Below are 12,964 nucleotides of genomic sequence, written 5' to 3' on the forward strand. Positions count from 1 at the left end.
AAAGTGTTCGAGATTTACGACAGAAATATTTGATGAGAAGTTTTAGAGTAGAAATCACTCATCATTGATAAACACATAAGATCAGTATTGTGTTAGATCTATCAAGTACATTTTTATTAGTACGTCCTCTTTCGTAGCTAACGTGTGTGCTTGTCCCCGTTTCGATTTTCGTTGGGAATACTTGCGTCGATAAAATCTGAGTAGCAGTTTGGTTCCAACTTTAAACAGTAGAACTTGTTTCGTATAGCATCTAAAAGGGACACTTAACCAACAACATATTTATGGAACCGACCAATTATAACATGTGCTTATGCTAAGGTGTATCCATGAAAACATACTTGGGGGTGTATTGCGAGAGATTTTAGTAAACTAAACACAACCAAACTCTTTCTTATACACCTGATATTAAAATTTTTATAACATGAATTCAAACATGGTAATCGGTGAGAACACTCGGTCGAAAAAGTGTAAAAGCTTCTTTAGGTCAGCCATCCTGAGCGAGATTTTTCTGGGATTTTACATTTACACCAGACAAATGGCAGGGTTGTACCTAACATACAGGTCTCAGGCCAATCCCCAATCCTTTCTTCCCTTTCCTCGGATAGTATGATCATGAGAACCGTCATCCCTCATATGTGACGGACTAATATGTTCATAGATGCCGAAACTAAGAGCATATAATTTTGGTGGTAGCTGTACTGTAATGCATAATGATATCTGTCATCATTTATGATGGACGTGTTAATAGGTGGTAGTAAGAAGGGGATTTTACTTATTAATTGACTGAGGTCGTGCATTTTAATGCGCGGAAATTGGGTTTTGCACACATGTTGCCACTACTTATACAACTCTAATGTAGTCTTGTTATTTTTCTATCGATTGATTTATTGCTCAGTTACATGAAGAATTTGGTCCAGGTAAGTTGTATATATTTACTTAAGAATTGGTGACAATTGTTAAAAATTAGTGGATTACAAGTAACTTTGCTTCGCTATTGCAGCCCGTGCCGTGGGAAACATGTTGCTTAACGAATAACAAACAACAGTTAAGCATAAAAGATATTACATTGGACCTGTAATCTTTAAGTAAATATAAATAAATAAAATAATGTGCAATATTAAGGGAGTATTTGAAGTGATACGCGGGGATTTGCATGCATAATATATCGTTGGAAAAGTCACACCAAGTACACCTCACATGTGAAATATCTTGCTTGAATGGGCCTGTAGGGGGCATGGAGACCATTTGAAGATCAGAACAAGACATGCACCGAAACATTAGAAAATATGGACAAAATAAGAAGCTATAAAGTAATTGTTTTGAGACATGGTATATATAGGTTTAAAAGGTAGCTAAATACGAAGCTGACATCAAATGTTTACAAATCAAAATGGAGGATCCAACATGGTGGACAAAAATTACTAAAAACAAGCTATGGATCTGAGATTGGGTGTATAGAGATATTCGACGTCGCTATATATGAATCGGATACCGAAAGTGTAAAATTCAAGATGGCGGACAAAATGCAAAACACTGCTATGGAACTGAAAGCGGGTAGGTAGAGTTTTTGTGATCGCGGAGCACGAATCCAATGTTAAAAGTGCAAAATGAAATATGACGGACAAAAGTACAGGAGTACAGAATGGACGTGATGTATATCGAGACGAGCCTGGGCTTCGTCTTGATCTCGTCTCGATTTGGAAAATCACATCTCGATGTCGAATTAAGAAACGAGACCAAGATGAGATCGAGACTAGTCTCGGGTGACGGTACCATCTCTTCTCATGAGAGTAGACATTTGTCATACATATGGCTTACAAATGTACACTCGTGTCCAAAATTATTGTCGCATATCTATAAATATGTTGTTGTAGGAATATAATTTGATAACGAATTCGCCCGGTATTTCTTATAATGTTAGTATGAGTATAATCGGCAAAGACATGTATGTAGCAAATTTCATGTGAAAAGAGCATTAAATAGGAACAATAAAATGAAAATAAAACTTTCTTTTCCATTTAGCAACATTTTGTTTTGCTCATTCTAATTTTCGTATTTATAATTCTTTTCCAAAGCGCTGGATATTGCGGCAAACGAATTTTTTTTATTGATTTGCAACTTCTGAAAGGTTTTGAAAATCTCTCCTGGTGATTTGCCCACTTTGTGCAATGCTGTCACGGCCACACGATTTTCCTACTCGCCTCATTTCATCTTGAACACTTACAACTGACATCTTTAACTTCTTCAGCTCATCCAGCAATGACTCAGGCTTCACAATACCACTCTTGACGTCGCTCGATTGTACAGGCTGAAGTACAGCCACTCTCAAAAGTTGGGAGCATTATTACCGTATCAGTTAGTGCTTTGTGTCTATAATAGTAAAATTACAAAACGTGAACTTCAATTCAACAAAAAAACGTTGAAAATCTTACAAAATTAAAATTTATCTCAAAATTAAAACAGCGTGCAAGGAATGAATCTGCAGCTACCCTCAGCAATTAAGTCCCCATAATTGATACTATACGGCTTAAGCATGATATACATTAGCTTCCATCTGCTGACAACGAAAACATACTTCCGGCGAGAATGTCTTACTACCATGCTTCAACCGGCAAGGCAGATTCCGATACGTGGTAAGTTACGCTTACCACGGTGTTTAAAAGAGTTAGTGTATCAATTAAAATTATCAGCTAACCAAGATTTTTTTTTTCCAATGTGCCAACTTGGAAACCAAATGAGTTCGCGTAGGGCACGTCTTAGTGAGTCTTTTAACCGTGTTAGATGTGTGAATATGCAGTAGTCAAATAATATAACACGAATATGGAAAAACTATCATTCGGGCGTGTTTTCCTCGTGAATACAAATAAGACACAAAGGCAGCTGTAGCAGCTCGAAACGTATGTAGAGTATTTTAGGACAATGCGATAAGGATAAGAACAGCTCAGTAGTTGTTTAGAAAATTTTCATCGAGACAGGAGTTCTTGGAAGATGAACCTCGTATAGGACGATCACTAGTATTAACAATGATGCATTGGAAGCAGTGATTGAGATGGATCCAAACCAAACTTGTCAGGTACTTGCAGAATGGTTTCAGGTAAGCAACGAAACTACCTAATTGCGAGAGCGCGGTGGCTCAGTTCAATCCCAGCTCGCGCCAAGTGAACTTTGTGGTAGAGAAACATCGTGTGCGTGGGTTTTCTCGGGGTTCTCTTGTTCCTTCCCACTATTCATATTTCTCATCATCACCGTCTCCTTTAGCTTAGCCGGCATAAACGTGGGACGTAAAATTGAAAGATTTCATTTCATTTCATTTCTATCCAATTGCATTCATATCGAATGGGTTAAATATGGAAACTATTCAAATTAGTGCACCATGCACTAACACCAAACAATCAATGTTAGCGCCTCAGCATATATTCCTCGCTATCCCGGTACGAAACACTTTTTTTCTTCTGGAGAGTTCAATGTTCGATGAGAAGTGGGTTTTGTTCACAGATTCCAAGTTGCCAGTTAGTAATTGACGTCAGGGGAACCTGCACCACGCACATCGAAGTCCCTAGTACATCCAAGAAAGTTATTGTTGTGGGTTAACTGCTGGAATTGTTGAGTGTGAGCTGTTATATGATGGTCAGTCAATCAACGCGATTATAAGATTTTATATTCTCATGCACAGCAACCACATATTTTTACTACAAACACATACTTTTACAACACAAACAGTGGCAGACGACGGATGGAGACCACCAGAAAAACGCACACAAAAAATTAAAAACACTAAGAAGGCCGACCTCTCCTCATGGGTATTCCCTAATATATAGTAAAACTTTTTGGTAGGTAGAGCTAGTAATGAAATAAAGTTTGGAATTTATTCCCACTGCCGGCTTATTTTATATAAAAAATACTACACAACAGTATTTACAAAAAGTATTATAAAGTATTTTTTTTTTTTTTTTTTTAATTATTAGGTTGAAATTAGGTAGTTCTTGACCATGTGGCCGAGGACAGAATTCCCAGAGCCTCAAAGCAGGCTAAGCAAAGTGGCGAAGGAAATCCTAATGCTCCAAAGCAAGCAGTGAGGGGGTTAGAAATTACAGAGCTATGAAGCAGGCTAAGGAATTGAGGTAGGATTTTTAACAGAGCCCCAAAGAAGCTAAGCTAGGCGGAAAAGAATAGCCAAGAGTTTCAAAACATATTAGAGGTTTTGGGTTTAGGTTTTCCTAATGCTCCAAAGCAAGCAGTAGGAGGGACACCAGAAAACTGGTATTGGTTTGCTGCTTGCTGTTGAATTTATAGACGTCTAGGATGGCAGCTGCGCTGCTGCTGTTTTGTTGTGTGTTTTGTAGGAGGTGCCAATGGTTTGTTGTTTGCTGCTTGTAGTAATCCTACATGGTAACTATTAGTTCATTACACACTAATCACTCATTTATTAACATCTGGGTCCGCCGTGGGCTATTAACAAAAAGTTCTTTAAAACCGTCTCCTGGGGCTGCTATGAATATATATACATACACACACACACACACATACATATATATATATATATATATATATATAATATCATTTGATCACGTACTCCCGGGGCTGCTATAAACTACGGAGTATTCTCAGTACCTAAAACCACTGTAAATTTACCTTTATTCCGAGGGCACTGTGTGCGCCAAAGAAATTTGATATATACTAAAAGGATTTAGGGATTTACAAAAACACGTTTATAAAACTTTATTTTTATAATAAAAGTTGATGGATTGAAATCCCAAGTTCGTTAAAACAAAACATTGCTGTATTGTACCCAGCTACACCGATTACGCATGGGTTGAATTGTGAATATGTTCGACAAAGGAAGCCTGCACTGGTCAACAAGCATTTACTATCTTGAGGACAAGCTCAGCCTCACCAACTGTACTGAATACAATTCTCGTGTTTCGGAACCCACCTTAATAGTAGGTTCATCCTTCATAATCTTTGTTTAAGAACGCGAAACTAGCTCGAACCTATCTTCCATATTCTTCAGACTCCCACCCACGGACTTTTTTTTTTTTCGATCCCTGAATAACCATATGACGAACAGGCGATTCAGAAACTGGAATAATCGGGTGAACAAGTGTTTGCCTTCTTCGCATGCAAAGTTATTTCATTCTAGTGGAAGGGTATTTAAAAGTGTGTATCTCGGATTGCACAGGTAATTACTTTCAATGAATAAGTTCACCATTCTTACCGAGGAAAGCATTTAATTTCTACGTTCTGCCCTCTAAATGCACACGAACAGTTCGGTTAGATAATACTTTCCTAAAGAAAGCAGCGGCCGCTGAATGTCCTGGAAAAAGGTCTTCGATTGTATTTTATCGCACACAGATGATGTTCAACCCGAAACTTCGATCCATGAGTTAGGAAGGGAAGGGGGAGGGGGGGAGACAATTAAATAAAAATCAGAGTACCAGATATTGAGTGATCTAGCGACCTACCCAGAGCTTCGCCTACCACTTATGGATAGCTTTCCGTAACTTACAGTCTTTACTGTACACGGCAGGCATCTTACGAAAAATGTTGATTAACATATTGTTCATTTTCAAGACTTCCGTCTAAAGCGCCAATATTAATTGCCAGTTTTATAATGATTTAGATATTAATTTTTTGTTGTTCTTCCGTTTGTAACTAATGTTCCAAAGGCAAGTAACTGTTCTCTGGTGACAAAGGCAGTTATTCGCCCTTGAAACGTCATTTAAAATTATTTCATAGTTTTTTTACTTGGTTCCTAGGGTAAAATTCGCAGTGTCATGTATGAAGATATCTGATTGCTCAATGTAGGCCAAATATACATATCGCTCTTCATAACTAAGAAAATGTATGTAATAGTCCAGAAAATGATAATTAAATACTAATACTGTCAGTAATTTAGTGTTTTCAGTTTTGTATAATAGATGTTATGTAAAATAATAATAAAGGAAGAGCCACGGTGGCTCAGTGGCAGAGGTCACCTCTGGTGCGGGGGTCCCTGGTTCTTCAATCCCAGCTCGTACCAAGTGGAATTTGTGGTGGACAGACACTGTGTGTGTGTGTGTTTTGTCGGGGTTCTCCCGTTTCCTCTCACTTTCTTCATTCCACCATTGCATCATCGTCTTCTTTAGCCTAGCCGGTATAATCGTGGGACGTAAAACTGAAAGAATTAATTTCATTTTTGATATAGTTCATTTCATTTTCAATAATAAATCACGTATTAGTTTTATTGTTGTTATTTTAAGCATCTTTAATTTCAAGTACTATTGACTTATTCTAGACGAGTAAATCTCGAGTTATTTATTGAGCTTCTGACAATTTACGTGTTGATCTTATGTTGCGTTCGTCCATTGGAAGTACTTCACCTCCCTTAACACTCCGTAAATAATGTTAACACACAGCAATCACTAGTGGAAAATACTAATGGCAATTTGATGTTAAAGTCCTTATACTATATAAATTTGTGCTATATAACTATCTACTTTTCTTCAAAACACTATGTCGCATCATAAATTGTTGCTAATTACTATTTTGTTCAATTCGGAAAGATCAATGAAAATTTTTAAAGCATTTTTTCAACACTATCCGTCACGACTCTGGAACTCATTGAAGGTATAATTAACACCTCTGACCAGAGTATATACACTTATTTATTAAAACTTAAATATAGTGTAATGATTTCGACAACTTAACGTTATCTTCATCAGACACTAACTGAAAGATATATCTTCAGAGAATAAAAATATATACTCAACAGAAATATATGTTCTGAAGGTATATCTTTCAGTTAAGTGTCTGATGAAGATAACGTTAAGTTGTCGAAACCATTACACTTTTTTTTTTTTTTTTAGTTTGAATAACTAAGTGTATATACTCGGGTCATAAGTTTTAATTATACCATTTTTTCAAATATGAGAAAATTATTGCGCTTTTTTTTTCAGTCTTCTAATGTTAGTGGTCATTCGAAGTGTTTCTAAGTTTAATAATATAATTCCAGTTTTTGTTAAGTGTGCCTTAATCGAGTGCGGTTCTCTAGTTCTAATAATGATAGATTCGTAAGTAGATCTATATTTCAGTTTGCAAAGTGGTTGTGTGGAGCAATTGTACCTTTTAATGATGTGCTTTGAAGTGAAAAATATTTGGATAAGTGTATATACTGCAGTGTCACAGTTACAGTGACTGCTACTGCAGTGTCATGATGCTTAGTGTCTTTTAAATGTTCTTATACCCTAATTTCTCTTAGTTATTTCAGTGTAAGTTTACAAGCATTAACAGGTAACAGAATAAATTCCTGAGAAATTTTGATTGTCCTCATACGATAATCAAAATTTCTGAGGAAATACCCGAGATTAACTCGTCTAGAAGATGATGTCAGTCGGACATTGAAATTATGAGTATGTTTAAATCAAAAACTCAAATACGCTAAGGGGGTCCGTAGTAGTTCAGTGGTAGAGCGTTCATCTCATGTGCGTGGGATCTCTGGTTCGATTTCAGTTTGCGCCAAGTGGACTTTAAGGTGGACAAACACCGTGCGCGTGCGTTTTCTCGGGGTTCTTTCTTTTCCTCCCACTTTCTTCATTCCACCATTTCCTTCACTCCTCATAATCACAGTCTCCTTTAACCCACACGACATAACTGTAGAACGTATGTCTATTTCTTTATCACATGTGACTATTTCTTTATCATAATACTATCTCAGTTCACATATACCATGAAACATATTCTCGACTTACTACATTTCACTTAATTTCTTTATTTTTCCGAACCCTCCTCACTGGTCTAGTGACTAGCACGTGCATCTTTGTTGCACGCGGCCCCGGGTTCGATTCCCAGTGGGAGAGCACAAAAATATTAATTCCGCAATCATTCGTCTCGTTTTGCCAAAAAATTTCATTTCAAAAAATTTCTTATTTCTCCGATATCTGTTGACCATTGCAATCATTACACGATTCGTCACGCTAAGTAAACATTCTGTATCGTCCAAACTGCCTTTAATATTCGTCTTTGATGCGAGTGGTCCCGGGTTCGACTCCCAGTGGGTACACTCGGTCGAAAAAGTGTAAAAACTTTTTCAGGCTACCCATCTTGAGTGAGGTTTTACCAGGATTTTGCTCATTCTCACCAGGCCAGGATGGTACCTAACATAAAAGTCCCAGTCCGCTGACTTCCTTCCCCAATTCTTTCTTTTTCCCTTTCCTCGGATAATCTGATCGTCGAGGGACGTCATCCCTCATACACGACGGACTAACATGGCCTTAGATGCCGAGCCCAGGTATCTAATTCCTAATCCCTGGCTTTAATATTGTTAACAATCCTGTCCTCCATCTTAAAAGTTACCATTTTTCTTACTCTTAATACAGACTACCAACATTGTATGTGCTGACGTTTTAAAACTTTTTTTTTTTTTTTTTTTTACCCAGTTGTTGCACAACTTATTGTCTAATAAAAATATATTAATAGCGGATATAATACCAAAAATTACTCATTTACAGTTATCTTCGTGAAAACTTTGTGGTTTTTGTTTTAAATGAACGAAATTAATAGACGATTACCCAGATAAATATTCTTACTGCACTGGTTCAACCTGGAAAGAAAGACAAACCAGTTGAGTTGAGTTTGAGTTTTAACGTCCTTTTCAACAGCAAGGCTATATTGAGACGTGGACCTACTGATTAACGTGGAATCCGAACCACATGAGCTCCTGTCGGGAATCGAACCCGGGTCTCCACGCCAAAAGCGTGTACGCTAACCGTTTTGCCACGAAGGAGCTCAAGAAAGACAAACCAGAGAAAGAAGTAGAATTTGAAAATTAACATTTGATAAACCCTCTGAACAGACACTGTTCCTTATCGTCCTTGTAGCTCAGTGGTCATATGATGTCAAATACACGGTATATCCATATGAATTACTGTTGATTGTCACTTAATATTGTAATATGCTCGGGTAATTTATTTCCTGCCTAATATGTTTATTTTTTCATAGTGTGATATTTAATACGGTTTCTTCTTTTATGGTAGGTGCCAATATGTAACGACTGCATTGTAGCAGACCACAAATCACCTGAACATCAGTACGAAAGAATTGGAGAGGCAGAAGCTCGTCAAAGAGAAGAATTACAAAGTCTAATGACAGAAAGTAAATCAAAGGTTGCCTTTTGCGAAGAGGCGTCTACGCACTTAGAAAATGCGTTGAGCGAATTACAGCTTCAACATGACAATGCAAAAGATCTGATCAATGAAACATTTCAGGTTGGTAGTCTCTCCTCGTCTTTTCTTTGATTTTTAATTATAGCTGGATGAGAGTACTTAGTCGTATTCAGTAAGTTTAGCTACAGTTGGAGTCAATTTAGTGCGTTCATATGATACCGAGGCCAGTTTAAGATGTGGGTTACAGTTTAACGTGTGATCCGAGTGTCAAGTGCCCTTTGCCAAATGGGGGTTGAGCTTAGATGTTGAGGTTCTGTAATAGTTACAGGTTAACGATTGAGTTTGAATCAGTCGAGAACCGGTCCCTCATAGGTTTTATGTATTGTTCACAAGAAAATGTGGACTACTGTAATTAATATGATAAATAGATTTCACTGAATTTAATTAATCTGAAATTCATTGAAAAGTTAAAATATGATTATTAAACTGTTAGAATACGAGGGCTATCCAGAAGATCCCAACGTTTTGACCTATCGCGGTAGTGGGCGGATCTAGAGTCGTCGTCTTGATGTCAGAACATTGCCACACACAGCACGCATCCAGCTGTGGTAAGGTGAGGACTGTGACGCTGTAACTGTGCTTTCTGTGACGTGTTACGATATGCGCTGCAATAGAAAATCCCGCCTCTTGTGAGGTACGTTCTGTGATTACGTTTTTGTTGTCAAAAAACCACAAGCCTCGATGATTACGCAAACAATGGGAAGAAGATGATCGATCGTATCATCACTGGGGACGAGACTTGGGTGAAGCATGTCAGGTGTGTTTTGGATGGAAGGTTTTCGATTACCAATCATACAGCCCGGTTTGAAGCCGAGCGACTACTACCTCTTCCCAGAGATGAAGACATGGCTTGCTACACAATGCGTTGATACTGAAGCCAAACTACATGCCAGTGTAAGCCAATGGTTGAAATCGCAAGCGGCAGATCTCTGCCGCGACGGTATTGAAAAACTTTTGCTATGGTATGATAAGTGTCTTAATTTGCATTGCGATTATGTGGAAAAATACTTTTCAAATGTATATAATGTTTGATAATGCTGTTGCAAAGCTTATCACAATAATGTATATTAGTAAATAATTACATTTTAATATTCTGCAAAATATAAATTTTACACTGTTCAAAAAAATAAGCTTTTGTAGTTTTACCAGCAGACTTAATACAAAATAAGTTCTATGTGTAAAATTATTCGTGTCTAGTTCCTTAGTTGCTATTCACGTGATATATATATATGCAGTATTTAGTCCTATGTTCATTGGAATGTTTTTCAATTCATGTAGACTCCTTTGTTGTTGTTGCGGTGGTTATTCTATTACCTTATTGTTGAAACATTGCGTTGAAGTAACAATGGGAAGATTGGTACGTTTATTTCTTAATGTTGTCCATGTATATTACAGTCTGTTGAATCATTTAGCATTTTTATTTTTATGCATTGTTAAGAGCTAATAATAACAATATAAATACTCTATTTTCTTATGAATAATAAATGTATATTGTATTATATTATTTATAAATTAACAGACAAATTCTGACCAAAGCATATATTAACTAATAAATAATATTTATTAGTTAATTATTATTTATTAAATTATTTATTAGTTAATATATGCTTTGGTCAGAATTTGTCTGTTAGTTTATACAAGAAATTCCAAAGCTAGAATGAGTGGTATTCAGATATATTATTTAATACAATGTATATTCTGTTACTAAGTTCAAAACGTCTGTTCCCTTCTGGACAGCCTCCGTACAGTATTTCAAATATAAATGAGTTCCACAGAATTTCCATTTTACGCGGAACTCGGTGTGTACTTGATCACCAAGTAAAATACGAATAAACATATCTAAGATAAGCGGGACGCGTCACTTGCATGAGAAATACATGCAAAGTGTGTTAATTGGGAAGTCTTTGGGCAAATTACCTGTGGGAACAAGAAGATGAAAGGACAATATTCAGTAATATCTGAAGGAGGGAGATGCTAATAAACCTGACCTGATGGAATGTACACAAGATAAGGATCCTTTGTGAGCATTTGTTTCTGTGGCGTTAAATTGTAGGTTCTTTTTTAAGACAGTGGTTTTTAAAGTTTCGATACAGACCGGCGAACGACAGAGACAGATGTTGGGAACTAGCAAAGTAGAAAAGCACCACCCTTCTCTTAGATCTTAAGAGCCTGACTTACTAAAATAATACAAAATTTATCATTTTTCTTTTGCTTGGTTTTCATAAGTAAAAGGAGATAATAAAATGCATCTTACCACAATCATAAATGTTATTCTACAACGGAAAATATTAACCTGAAAAATTTTCAGTATTGCCATCCATAGAAATTACAGTGTTGCCAGAATAACATTTCCCCCAAAATCTAAATTAAGGCAGCGACTAGAGGAACGAACTCAACTAAATTTGATTACATATCGTGTTGTTTTGGTATCCTATGAACTACTTTTTAAATAACATTACTATTTAATTTTAATAACTGTATGTTAAAACTATTTTGTATTACAAACTAAATACAACTATTATTTAAAAAGTAGTTAAGAGGATTCCAAAACAACATGATACGTAATCAAATGCAATTGAGTTCGTTCTTCTAGTCGCTGCCTTAACTTAGATTTTGGGGGAAATGTTATTCTGGCAAGACTGTAATTTCTATGGATGGCAGCACTGAAAATCCTTCAGATTGATATTTTCTGTTGTAGAATAACATTATCTATGATTGTGGTAAGTTGCATTTCATTATCTCCTTTCGCTTATGAAAAACAAGTTAAAGAAAAACGGTAAATTTTGTATTATTTTTTGTAAGTCACGCTCTTAATTCTAATCGAATTCTTCAGTACTTTTATTTATTATTTAAATAGTACTGTCAGGGCCGGATCGAGGAATGTCTGAAGGGGGTGCACTGATAACTACAAAACAACCAATCACATTGAAACTCTTCAAAGTGATATGTAACAATATTCTTTACCCCTGACAACACTGATGCATAGAATGGAGAAAGGTATTTCAAAGGGGGTCGCAAGTGTTATGCAGGAAAAAAATGTTCTTCTCTCCTTTCTTCCCTACTTCACAAATGTTATATTGCTTTGTTTGGTGAATCCTTTTCCTTCAACATTCGGAAAATCGACTTAAAAACTATTGCTTTTGCAAATTTGTGCTTTCTTTTAAGCCCAAACGGAAACATTATGATAGAAATTTTCGGAAAGGGTTGCTATTTTTACTCCTAGCTTCTCATTTTAGATAGTGTATATTTACAACGAAGGTTTGCACCCCCCTAAATCCGGCCCTGAGTACTGTATATGCAAATATTACAAATTTTTGAATGACAATTGCATTTACTTTTGGGTTAGAAATTTTAGTGTCACTCAACTGCCTTCTTTAATCTATTTTCACTGAAGAGTCATTTTTATGAACTCAGTTTAACATTTGGTGCTCGATTCATGAATCCAATGTTGAAACTGCAAGATAATAGAGCGGTGTCAACGTCAAGTCGGTTCCTTATTTTGTCTTAATTGCATAGAGAGCATAATAAATTGTTTTTTACATAAGTACATTGAAAAAAATGGAGAAAAAGCGTTTCCGCTCAGATCGCGATACGATATTCTTAACACAGATAACGGAAACTGGGTTAGTCTAGTAATTTTATATTGAATGTAGAGATGGGGAGTTACTTCAGAAGAAAGTTTCGTGGTAATAACAGTAGCATGTCGTAGGCCAAAAGCTGACTGGATCCGAGAAAATAATTTTGCGGACCGGCAGTTGAAAAGC

The 12,964-nt window shown here is 36.4% G+C and overlaps 1 protein-coding gene across 7 annotated transcripts in view; it reads left to right on the top strand.

The window, feature by feature from the left end:
• Positions 1 to 12,964, top strand: part of mei-P26 (E3 ubiquitin-protein ligase meiotic P26) — a 165,698-nt gene that overhangs the window by 88,863 nt on the left and 63,871 nt on the right. For all 7 annotated transcript variants that reach the window (XM_081737712.1, XM_081737716.1, XM_081737718.1 and 4 more), the window contains one exon: positions 9,012 to 9,242. In XM_081737712.1, coding sequence (XP_081593838.1) covers positions 9,012 to 9,242 — 231 coding nt within the window. The remainder of the gene's footprint in view (positions 1 to 9,011; positions 9,243 to 12,964) is intronic.

This window comes from Thermobia domestica, chromosome 14 (genome assembly GCF_964235325.1).
Source record: "Thermobia domestica chromosome 14, izTheDome1.hap1.1, whole genome shotgun sequence".
NCBI classification, from domain to species: Eukaryota; Metazoa; Arthropoda; class Insecta; order Zygentoma; family Lepismatidae; genus Thermobia; species Thermobia domestica.